General features: G+C 33.8%; 1 protein-coding gene across 1 annotated transcript; it reads left to right on the forward strand.

Moving 5' to 3' along the window:
* Positions 1 to 8,473: 8,473 nt before the first annotated feature.
* Positions 8,474 to 11,620, forward strand: LOC115965390 (stearoyl-[acyl-carrier-protein] 9-desaturase, chloroplastic-like). The gene is made up of 2 exons (XM_031084597.1): positions 8,474 to 8,911; positions 11,066 to 11,620. The coding sequence occupies exons 1-2, from the start codon at positions 8,474 to 8,476 to the stop codon at positions 11,618 to 11,620; spliced, it is 993 nt and encodes a 330-aa protein (XP_030940457.1).
* The last annotated feature ends 1,669 nt before the right edge of the window (positions 11,621 to 13,289 follow it).

The following is a 13,289-nucleotide window of genomic DNA, read 5'->3' on the forward strand; positions in this document are numbered from 1 at the left end:
TTGCTGTTATTATATCTCATTGCAGAGGGATAGAAGTTAGTGGGGAGTCGAATATGTTTGTTAAAATGTTGATTGTTGGGGAATCTAATTTTGAATGACTTGAGAGCATCTCCAACAAGCTCTCTAAACCCAAAATTTGGAGCGCAACCTACAAAAACATGCTCCAACAATCTCTTTAATTCACTATTCATTAGCAAAAAAAAAGGTTGCTAATGAATGTCACTCTCTTGGTTTGATGACCTACTATTCATGAGCAAAACAATTAACTGTAATAAAAAATTCAAACCACCGAATAAAATAATCTATTTTATTTAAGTTCACAACGGCTAATTGCAAACATCTCAACCATTCCAGAATTTTCTCTCTCAAACATCTCTATCTAAACTCAATCACAATCAAAATACAAACTCAAATCACAATCAAAATCTTAAAACTAATCCCAAAAAAAAAAAAAAAAAAAAAACAACAACAACAACAACAAAAACAAAGCAAATCTAATCCATCTGAGCTACGGTGGTGAGGCGGACAAGCGGTGGTGGAGCAGACAAGTGGCATGCATGAACGCCGATTTGAACTCTTTCTTGCCGGCAATTTTTGTGTGTGTGTGTGTGTGAGAGAGAGAGAGAGAGAGAGAGAGAGAGAGAGAGGGAGAGAGAGAGAGAGGTATGACTGGAGATACTGAGTTAGAAACAAAAAATGAAATTGAAGATAGAGATGAGAAGTATACATGTGTGGAGGAGAAAACAAAGAGGGAAAAAAAAAAAAAAAAAAACGTATGGATGAAAAAATAGATGGAGATAAAGGGAAATAAATAAAGAATAAGTAATTATAATTGAGAAATGCTACCGCAATATTTTCACAATAAATCTTAAGTGTTAGTTTTTTTTTTTTTTTTTTTTTTTTTTGAGAAAGAAGACATCATATTACTTTATTAAGTGGGGCCATTTGAATCAGGCAGTAGTACAGTAAGGAAGTCTGGTGGTACATCTTCCATCCAGGCCATCATATGTGTAAGAGAATTTGCTTTCCTCGCTAAGTAATGGGCTACCTTATTTCCTAGTCTTCGTATAAAGGAAAATTCCACAAAGAAAATGCAAGCTAAGAAATAAAATGTCCTGTAGAAGGTGCCCATAGTGTGCCAAACTGCTGCTGCCTTGTTTTAGAGCTTTCATCAGGGTCTCAAAATCTCCTTCAAGTACCATGTTATCAAAGCCCAATTCCAAGGCAAACTCAAGTGCTCGTCATGTTGCAAGGATCTCAACTTCAATCACTGTGTTTGGGAGTGGTATTTTCTGTGATAAAGAAGCCATAGGAAGGCCTTCATTGTTTCGGATAATGATTCCCATCCCCGCAGTAGTTATTTTCTCCAGGGGGGACCAGGTGGTTGGTCCTTGAGGTAGCGTTGGTGCTTCAACCAGGAAGGTCTCGAGCCATTTTTCACGAGCTACATCCAGAATTTTGTCCAATGGTAGAGCTGGTTTGCCTAGTCGAAGATTGTTTCGACGGTTCGATAGGTTCCAAATCACTAAGGTAAAGAGCTCTGGATCTTTATCACCTACAAAAAAAAACTCAATAATGTCAGTGAAAGAGATGCTCCTCTTGAGAGCATCATGGTTCCATATGGGTGTGCAACGCCAGAGAGGTTCAAGTAGTGGGCATCGGTATAATGCATGCACCATATCCTCTTTGTACTGTCTATAGGCTTCACATAAATCATCCACCAATATTTTGCGCCTGACCAAGTTTGCTTTAGTAGGAATGGAATCCTTGCAAGCCCGCCAAACTAAATGTTTTACTTTCCCAAGTTCCAGATTTTTCTCCACAACGGCTTTATGGGTTCAAAGTTGGACGGTCCTTGTTGTTGCATCAATTGCACATCTTGTAAGAACTTGTATCCGGACTTTACCGAGTATTATCCATCTGGCTTAAAGGGCTAGATTAGTACATCATCTTGAATGGATCTGCATAGAGGGATATTTTTTATGATGGAGGCTTCAAACTCATAGAACATCCCATCAATGACATCCTCCCTCCATTTTCTGTAGACCGGGTCCATCAAATCCCTTACCATGATAGCTTCTCCACCATCAGGCCTTGGTGAGATAACCTTTGGACAGCTTTTAATAGGGAGCCAATTATCACCCCAAACATGGACCAAATCTCCCCTCCCTGTTGTCCATGTCGCCCCCCCTTTTAATCACTTCCTTACCTTTGAGGATGCTCTTCCAACCATATGATGCATAGCCTGGATTCTTGGCTTCCATAATTGTAGAGTTTAGGAAGAATTTCGCTTTGAAAACTCTATAGAGCAAGGATTGAGAATCATGAAGAAGTCGCCAAGTTTGTTTTGCTAAAAGAGCAGCATTGAACAATGAGAGATCTTTAAAGCCCATACCTCCTTATGACTTTGGTCTACATAAATCTTGCAACTTCACCCAATGTATCTTCCTACTATCTCCTCTTTGGCCCCAAAAAAATCGACAAATCAATGACTCAATTTCATGGCATAAGGTGACCAGCAATTTGAAACATGTCATAATGTATGTGGGGAGAGCTTGAGCCATTGCTTTGATCAAAATCTCTCTCCCCGCTTGTAATAAAAGCTTTCCCTCCCATCCTTGCAACTTCTTCCAAATTTGTTGTTTAATATGGGTGAAGCTCTCTCTCTTTTTTTGACCTACAAGTGATGGTAGGCCAAGGTATTTCTCATAATGGTGGATAACTGGAACTCCAAGCAACTCCTTGATTGGTGTTTGCCACATATTATCTGTGGACTTGCTGAAAAACAAAGTGGTCTTTGTTCTATTGATTTGTTGACCGGAGGCTCTCTCATATTTTGCAAGGATATTAAGCAAGCTTTGGCATTCACTTTTACTAGATCTGCAAAAAATGAGATTATCATCTGCAAAAAGAATGTGGGTTAGTTTAGGCCCATTATGGCAAATGGAAACCTCCTTAATATCTCCATCAGTGGCTGCTTTACTTATCAAGCCATGCAACCCCTCGGTGCACATGAGAAAAAGGTAGGGGGAGAGGGGGTCACCTTGGCGAAGTCCCCGTGTGGGGGTGATCTCACCATGAGGTTCTCTATTTATCAAAACAGAGTAGGATGTTGTTGTAATACATACCATCATAAGCTTCACCCACCTCTCATGAAAACCCATTTTTTCCAACACTTTTTCCATATAAGCCCATTCAACATTGTCATATGCTTTACTCATATCAAGTTTCAAAGCCATAAACCTCATTTTCCCTTTGGTGTGATTTCTCATATAGTGCAATATTTCAAAGGCTACTAGAATATTATCAAAAATTAGGCGATCTGACATAAATGCACTTTGGTGATCAGAGATAAGTAGTGGCATAATATCTCGCAATTTGTTTGCTAGTACCTTAGAGAAGATCCTATACAAAACATTACTTAAACTGATAGGTCTAAATTGGTGTACATATTCTATATTTTTTACCTTAGGAATTAGGGTGATAAATGAATGTCCAAGTGATGGAGGTAATACCCCGGTATTAAGGTAATGTAAAATTGAATATGATACATCCAAACCAAGCAAAGACCAATAAGTTTAATAGAAAAGCGATGGCATACCGCCGGGGCCAAGCGCTTTCATGGGCGCCATTTGCTTAAGGGCAGTCTCAACTTCTTCCATTGTAAAGTCCCTGATAAGTTTGTCATTCATCTCATCTGATACTACCCGAGGAATAACCTCCACCACTTCTTCAAAGCTGTCTGTGTTTGCTGAGGTAAAGAGCTCCATATAGAATTTCAGGATTGTGGCTGTAATATGTGTTGGCTGAGTGCACCATCTACCCGTGTGGTCATACAGACTTCTAATGTAATTTCGGCAATGTTGTTGAGAGGCTTTGCTGTGAAAAAATTGTGTATTATGGTCACCATCCTTAAGCCACATAATCCGTGATCTCTATGCCCACATTTTTGCCTCTTTATCTAGCAATAGAATGACTTCAGATTCTAGGATTCTCATGCGGTTGGAATCTCTAGTTCTAAATACCTCTCTCTTGGTAGATTATGATTAGCTAATATTGGTGAGGAAAAAATAATTTTTTTAGAAAGAGAAAAAAAAATTAATAGTACATTCAAATAAAAATCAACATCAACTCATCACAAATGATTTTTTGTGAAAGTGTTGTAAAAATATTATGAATATAGTTTTTAGAAATTAATGAAGGAAAATTGAAAGGAGAATAAAAAAAATATTAAAGAAAGAATGAAGAAATAATATTTAAATAGAATAAAGAAATGATAGAGAGCATGTTGGAAAGTGTATTTGAAACAAGAAAGTCAATTTCGTACCGAAAGCCGTTTCAGTTTAGCTAATGAAACGATATATCTTGATACTAATACACCATTTCGGAGTTACCGCTCTATATATATATATATATATATATATATATAATCCATAGTATTTTAAATCCTATGTCTTTGAGTATATTAGGCTCAATTCATCATCAATTTTATCATTCTATAATAGCCCAGTCCATTACATTTAAATCTAAATTGTCTAATCATTATATTTAAAAATAATAATAATAAAACTTTGATCAAGTGTAAAAGGCATATTTCTCAAAAAAAAAGTGTAGAAGGTATAGACTCTACCTAACCCACGTGAATTCTTTTTTTTTTTTTTTTGGTAAGAACACCACGTGAATTCAACCCTATATCTTTGAGTATATTAGGTTCAGTTTGATCATCATCAATTTTATCCTTCAATAATAGCCCAATCCATTACATGTAAATCTAGGCTGGATTTGGATTCGGCTGAAACCCACGTTTTGAGTTCTGCATTTTAACCTTTTTTTTTTTTTTCCCCCTGCAGGCGTTACTTTTAGAGGACAACAGCACTGTTGAACACTGTTTAGCACTGTTTACAGATTAAAAAAATAATATTAAAAATAGGTTCTATGGTACTATTCACACATTTAAAAATTATTTTATTACAGTGTTTTTAGTTTTTAGTTTTCAGTTTCAGTAACAATAAGTTCAATCCAAACAGACCCCTAAATTGTCTAATCATTATATTTTAAAAAATAATAACAAAACTTTTTTTTTTTTTTTTTGATAAGGATTAATAATAAAACTTTGAACAAGTGTAAAAGGCATATTTCTCAAACCAAAAAAAATAAAGAGTCGAAGGTAAAGACTCTACCTAACCCACGTGAAATCTGGAGTGAATTCAACGCCTGACATTAGTTTTAACTTTTACCAAAGCCACACGTTACTTCAAAAAATAATAAACACAACTTCACAGCCACACGATTTAAAAATGCATTGAGAAGCTATGAACGACTGGTACAAGAAGTCTGTGTTGGGCGAAGAAGAGAAGACAAACCAGTAAGAACAAGAGATGCAGATTAACAGAACGAAGACATGATGCAGCGGTGGGCTTCGCCGGAACTTCGTCATTGTATCAGTGTCACGGATCTATGGGTTTCTACCGGCAAAAATCAATTTCAAAGAGGTAATTTTCTTCTGAACTGATTTCGGCCGGAATGACCGGAACTTTCCGAAATAGCCAAAATAACCCGAAACAGCCCGGTATAAAAAGCGGTATGAAACAGGGGTTACCTATACCGGTTTGCTCGCCGGAAAGAAAAATTTGGACCATACCGACCGGTATGGTTCCAAATTTGAAAAAATAAATAACATACTGATAATTTTTCAAACAATATAAAAATTTAAAGAGATCGTTAATAATGCTCTGACAAGGCAAATTATAATAAAGAGTAAATGATTAAAAATGTGAGAGAGACTTTTTGTGGTTCCATACATTTAACAAGAATCGACCCTCTAAAATGGGTGTAACCTTAATCAAATAATTCTAATTATATAGATGAGTTTAGGCGAACTCAATTAGTAGTGGTTTTTTATATCGAATCTAAAATCTAGGTTTGAATCCTACTTATTCCAAAAAATGAGTTGCCTCTTGCCATGATAATAAAATGTAATTATAATAAAACATATATAATAAGTTGAAATCCCAACATGTCTATAATAATAATAATAATAATAAAAATTCACCTAATAATTATTGATTTCTAATAAATCCAACATTTAAAAAAAACACTAGTAACCTTTTCATCATCCTTCTAGAAATCAATCATGAAATTCCATTAAGTCATTAAACTCCCCTAAAAAAACAAAAACAAAAACAAAAACAAACGAATATACATTAAACCCTTTACACCATCCCACACGTCTTCTTCTACCCTTCCCCCTCACTGATTTATATATATATATATTCCTAATTTCATAACAACTAAGTACTAACCAATTCCCTTTATCTTTTAGTGCTTGGTGTTCTGGAGCTAAAAGAGAGATTAAAGAGAAGACATGGCTTTACTACTCAACTCCTTCAACTTTTACTTTTCTCCTTCAACACATGCTCTCTCACTGATGAGAACTCAGAGATCTTCTAAGTTTTCTATGACTTCCCCCCTCTTCTCCAACAAGAAGTAAGATTAAACTTCAAATTCTCTCATCTTTTCACAAGAACTAACATTTTTCATAATTAGAATGAAAGATAGTTCAATAACTCATTTGAATTGTTGATTTTCATATCATGTATTATAATATCTTGATATATTTTATTTGCTCTTTAAACATTGTACGTATGCGCACACACAAAGCAAATCCCAAAGCCCTTGGGACCAATTATCTCTGCTCTGAAATATCTTATTTTATCGTATGCATGGTTCAAGTCCATGTACTTTAGTGGGGAAAGTAAATGAAATAGGTGTGGAGGGTAAAGATTGGGGCTATCTTGGGTTTAACATGGTCCTAATCCTAAGATATAAGATTTAACACTAGCAAAGTGGGTTGGTGACCATGGATGTCAATACCGTACCGTACCGGCCGGAATATACCGTACCGGTTAGCAATCCGGTACACTCGACCCCCCTGTTTCGTACCGGAAAAAATACCGGCCGTACTAGTCAATTTCGGGCAATACCGGCCGGTACAGAAAAAAGTTTTTTTTTTTTTTTAAGTTTTGTAGTTTTTGAATTTTTGTTAGGACAAAATGGTAACTTATTTGTATTAACTTATTAGTATTATTTGTTTTTTTAGTATGTAATGGTAACTTTTAAGCTTTCTATTTTATTTTTTATTTTTTTTCCCTTTTAATTGATACTAAAGTCTAAAACCATGAATAACTAGTTCTCAATTGAGGAAATGTTTTATGGTAAACTTTTATATTTATTATAATATATATATACACAAACACATACATACATATAAATATAAAAAATAGCGGTAAACCCGAAACGGTACACCGGTATTAATCGGTATCCGAAATATATTGTACCGGTGGCCAAACCGGTACGGCCTCCGGTACGGTATTGACATCCTTGCTGGTGACACTTACAAAATATAAAGGCCTATGAATATACCCATATGCTGCTGGCCACTTACACGCAAAAGGATACCTTCAAGAGTTGCTCTATGTTATGTGACTAAAAATTCGGTCTGACTGCATTTAGTTATGAGAAGCATGCCAAGTTCATTTAATGCTTTATGACAAGCTTTGGCAAATTTAACAGGTTATCCAGGCGTCATTGTGGCCTAGAAGAGTTCAACAAATTAAGGTTAGTAAAAAAAATTACCCAAACTTTGCTTAAACCAACCCACCATAAAACCTAAGCAGAAACAAAATTGAAGCTTTCCATCCTATCATGGATCTTAAGAGCATCCCAAATTTAATTCAAAGCCTTGCATTAATAACCCAATAATACCCATCTTACCTAAGACACTTACTCAACTCAAACACTTAAGAAAATCTGAGATAGGAGCTCTTAAGGGTATATTGTACATGTGGCAGCACAATTGTGCTCTCTCTCTCTCTCTTACAGTTTTACCATCTTATTTTCTTTCCTCATCTTGCTGTATTTGACACTGATAGATATTGAAAGTATTTTCATCTATTTTAGCTATTGTGACTTCGTGTTTTTGAGTTGTTTCCTTTGCTGTGTCGTTACCCTTTATTGGACATCTATAATGAGTTTTGGACTTGACTCCCTTCTCTTTTGAGCTGAGGTTAGTTGGGCCAATTCCCATTTTGCTTGGGCTCACCTAAAATCAACCCCTGCAAGGAGTTTAAATTATATGCCTTATTAGTAAATGGTGCATGCATTTGTTCATGCTATTTGGCATAGCAGATCGAAATCACTTTATTTTATTTTCAGCTTTTTTATGATACAATTTTAATGAATTTTTTTTTTTTTTAACATAGGTAAAAAAATTAAACAACTCCATTCTCATAAAGCTAAAAAAAATAATGTGTACCAAACAGATATACATAGACAAACAATTGTTTTCATATTGCATTTTAGCTTCAATTTCCTGACATTAATTACTTCTCTCTCCTTTTTTTTGTTGGAATTTAGAGGAGCAGAAGGGGGTTTAGACCATCTTGGTGAATTCAATGTGAACCTAGCTTGCCCCATGCCACCTAAGAAGGTTGAAATTTTCAAATCTATGGAGAATTGGGCTAAAAACAATGTCCTAACTCTCCTAAAACCTGTTAAGGAATGTTGGCAACCACAAGATTTTTTGCCAGATCCTACCTTAGATGGATTTATTGAGCAAGTCCATGAACTAAGAAAGAGAACAAGAGACATTCCAGATGAGTACTTCGTTGCCTTAGTTGGTAATATGATCACAGAAGAAGCCCTTCCAACTTACCAAACTCGAATTAATTCCACAGAATTTTTTCATGATGAAACGGGTGTAGATAACACTCCTTGGGCAATTTGGGCTAGGGCATGGAGTGCAGAAGAAAACAGGCATGGTGATCTTCTCAATAAATACCTTTTCCTTTCTGGAAGAGTGGACATGAAGCAAATTGAGAAGACAACTCAATACTTGATTCAGTCAAGAATGGTAAGATATGCAACATAATTATTTTAAAACCTCTTAAATTATAAGAAATTGAGATTTTAATAATTTAACTCTTATTTTAACAATTTTTTTTTTCTTTTACACCATCTTATATAAAAAAATATATGTTTATATAATTATATGTGTGTGTGTGAGAGAGAGAGAGATGTATTAATTAATTAATTATATTAATAGGCATATTTCATTTTTATGTATAAGTTTTCAAAATAAATAACAACTATTAAAATCTTTGAAAACATATCTAATTAAAGCAGACCAGTATGAAGAAGAGTCTCTAGCCTGTCCAACATGGACATGTTGAAGGTTTTGAAGTGTTCATGCTTCTTTGCCCATAATTGTTCTAATTTTCACTTTTGATTATCACATAGATGCAATTCCTATCAAATCACTTCTTGGTTTTCAAAGGATTTGGGTTACCTCCAATACTTTTTTAAATGGAATCTCCTTTTATTTTAATGAGAAACTGCCACATCACACACTAACTAAATAAAATGTAAAGATTAAAACCTACTATCACTTGTCATTGTATATTTAAAACAAAAAAAAAAAGAAAAAGAAAAAGAAAAAAGAAAAAAGATATTCAGTTGAAACTGTATTGGAGGTAAGTCAAATCTATTTTCAAAAGTGCAATAAGTTCTTTGACTAAGGGCAGAGCCAAGTGTAATTCAGGGTGGTCACAGGACCACCCTACTTGAAAAGATATAAATATATATATATATATATATATATATATATATTAAAAAATATGAATTTTAAATTAAAATGGGTTGTTGACCACCCTATAAAAAAAAATTTTAAAAAAAAACTTGAACATCCTAAATAAAAATTTGACCCCATTAAAAATAAAATTTGACCTTTCAAAAATTATAAGAAATATTATGTTCACAACATTTCCACAACACTTTCACAATAAATCCTAAGTGTTCAATTGTTACTGGCTATTACTAATGGACAAAAAAAATAATTTCAGTGGTATATATATTATAACCAGTAACAAATTGCCACATAGGATTTGTTATGAAAATTTTGTGGATGTAGCATTTCTCAAAAAATTTCCAAACAAAAAAATTAGCTTGTGATGTTTTAAATTTTTTTTCAAAATGAAATCACTATTTTTTTATATAAAAAATGCATATTTTTTAATTTTTAATGATTTAGTGCTTGTTTTAGTCTTTAGCTTAAATTTGTTGGATTTATCTGATAGATCTTGTATATACGCATATGCACTAAAATAATGCATTAATACTTTATTGAACATGATTAAATATAATGGTTTAATGCTAAGTTGAATATATTGAATAAACTTATAGTTTACCTTTTATTCTTTTGTTATCACTTCTATTGTAAGATTTATGTTTTGACTTGAATAATATTTTTTCAGATCTTAGGCTATGAGAAAATGTTTCATCTTTTTATCCTAATGATCAAGATGAAATAATTAAAAAGAGCGTATTGACAAAGAAGTTCTTGTCAACCTCTTGGTCATGATTTCTCTTTAAAAAAAATGGTGGAACTTTGCATCAATTTAATCATAATTAGTTTAAATAATACAAAAAAAAAATGTATGGAAAATATCATAAAAAAAAAAAAAAAGTATGATGTATTTTGTTTATATTGTTACTTATTTAGGCAAGGTGTTGGCAATTGAATAGGAAATCATTAGTTTAATGATTATTTGATTGTGTATATTGAAAAGATGTAGCTAATAGTATTAATAATGAAGCTATCATATAATGATTTCAAAATAAGAAAACTCATAGAATGAAAATTTTAAACTTTATGTATTTGTGCTTATTTATTTTATAATATTGTTATGTTCAAGTTTTATTTTTATTATATTTTGTTTCATTTAAGTTTCTTAATGACCACTGTCTTTGACTAAACTGTTAACCTAATTCAAATACAATAATTATAACTCTCTTTAACACTATGTCACATGGAGTTTGCATCTAAGCCTAATATTGCCATTGAGGAGTTAAGGCCTTGCTATCATATTACATTTAGATAACCTTGCTTAAGATGTTCCTTATACAATTTCCACATGTAATGCCCTTAAAAGTTATAATGTTGGGTGGAGAACTATAGTTTTAAAATTCATATAATTCTTGTTAATGTCTAATTGCATTTTGCATCTAGGATATTGGCACTGGGGAAGATCCATACCTTTGGACCATTTACACATCATTTCAAGAACGAGCAGCATTTATCTCTCATGGGAACACAGCCAAGCTAGCCATGCAACATGGGGACGTAAAGCTTGCCCAAGTATGTGGTATAATTGCCTCGGATGAGAAGCGCCATGAAAGTGCTTATACAAAAATAGCTGAGAAGCTTTTTGAGCTCGATCCTAATGATATGGTGATAGCCTTTGCAGACATGATGAAGAGGAAAATCTCAATGCCAGCTCATTTGATGTATGATGGCCATGACTATAATCTTTTTGATCACTTTGCTATCGTTGCATCAAGGATTGGGGTCTACACGGCTAGGGACTATAGAGAAATTGTGGAACTTTTGGTGGCTAAATGGAAGGTAGAGAAGCTTACTGGACTTACAAGTGAGGGTCGAGAAGCCCAGGACTATGTATGTAGGTTGGCTCAAAGGATGAGAAGGCTAGAGGAGAGAGCTATAGCAAAGGCCCAAAAAGAACCCACTATTCCTTTCAGCTGGATTTCAGGTAGAGTGGTGTAGCTAGATTTGATGGGTTCTATTTTACTTGCTTTTTTGTGTGTGGATAATTTAAATATTAAAATAATTGGAGAGGGTGGTTTGAAGCTTAGTTCTCTTTATAAGAATTCAACACAATGTCACTTTGCTACAAATGAAATAAACTACCAATTAAAAACAAATCCTAACGTCAGATTATATGAGCAAAATGAAGTACAAATCATGTGTTAAATCATAAAGGATAAGGTGGTACTATTCTTACTTAATTAGTCTTATTTAATTGTAACCAAAGATTTTACTTAAGAAAAATGTTAGAATTATTCTCCAAAGTTTATTGTCTTTAGATTGATGTGCAGCTTATATTGCATTACCACGTTGGCTGTTTTGGTAATCGTTTTACATACACTTAATTGTACCACCATTATAATCCCATTGTTACTAATAAATGGTTAGTATTTTAAAAACTTTATGGTGAAAAAAATACTAAGAATTTTAGAGAATCTCAATCTATTAAGTTGATTGCTACCTGCCAGAAGTCTTGTTGCTCAATTAACACCTCTTGGTGTTTTCAATTGAGACATTCAAATTTTAAATCCACCCTCACCTATTTTAACCGGCACCTAAGAATTTTAAAGGATTGCATCCTATCTCCCTCTTTCCCACTATCAATCTATTAAAAAAAATTTATTAAAGTTGGCTTAGGCCTAAGCTAAGAAATTATTTAGTGCGCTTAGTGCAACACACTTTCCTCTCGTATTAATGTGGATGCCAAGTGAGGGGTTCAAATTTATGAGAGAGGAAAATGCAATACAGTGGGTGCACTAAATAATTTCATAATGAGTAGGTGGTTTGGACCCCAAATCCTAATAAATAAAGTGCTACCCATAAAAACAGGCCAACAACTCTAAGCTTACTAAACCAAGCCCCACATCAAAAGCCCACAAGGGCCCAAGTAGTGAACCTAAACAAATGTGTGGCAAAATGGAGAGTGACCCAACAATGGGTTCGGTAACCTCATAATATGCTACAATGGACTAGGACAACCAGTAACTCAGTTGAAATACGTATGTTGTTATAAGGAAAAATGGCTCAGTCTGCAACCCAAGCATGCAGTAAAGCATGATCCATCACAATCAAAAGTCCATGAACTTGAAGGTAAACTTTGGTAGGAAGGAGAGGAAGACATGAAACACATACACTTCAAAAGAACGAAAGGGTTCTATCTTTGACGTCAAAAAAAAAAAAAAAAAAAGAACGAAAGGGAAGGTGCTACAAGGTGCATGTCAAATCCATTTATTATCGTTTCACCATTTATTACCCTCAACTTTGCTACCCATTTCGTCAAGATAAAGAACTTTCATTCATGGCTAGAATAAGGAAATACTTTCTCATCACTAATTACCCAAAGCAGAAATAAAGGTTACAATTATAGGGAAAAATCAAGAGTTTGTTGTCAAAGGGCTTTGGGGTTCGATAAGGATGGAGGGTTAAAAAATGAAAAGATCACTCAGCGGCTGCTTTGTGACTTTCCTCCATGACAGTTATTTTTATTTATTTGTTTAATTTGATGTTTGGTTTTTATTTTTTTTTATATGTTTTCTTTCAATTATCATGTGTAGCTAAATTTATAATTAAGGTCAAGGATGAAACTTTGTTAAGGATTATCATCTTTATTTATGAGATTTAATTTTTC

Source organism: Quercus lobata, chromosome 10 (assembly GCF_001633185.2).
Source record: "Quercus lobata isolate SW786 chromosome 10, ValleyOak3.0 Primary Assembly, whole genome shotgun sequence".
NCBI classification, from domain to species: domain Eukaryota; kingdom Viridiplantae; phylum Streptophyta; class Magnoliopsida; order Fagales; family Fagaceae; genus Quercus; species Quercus lobata.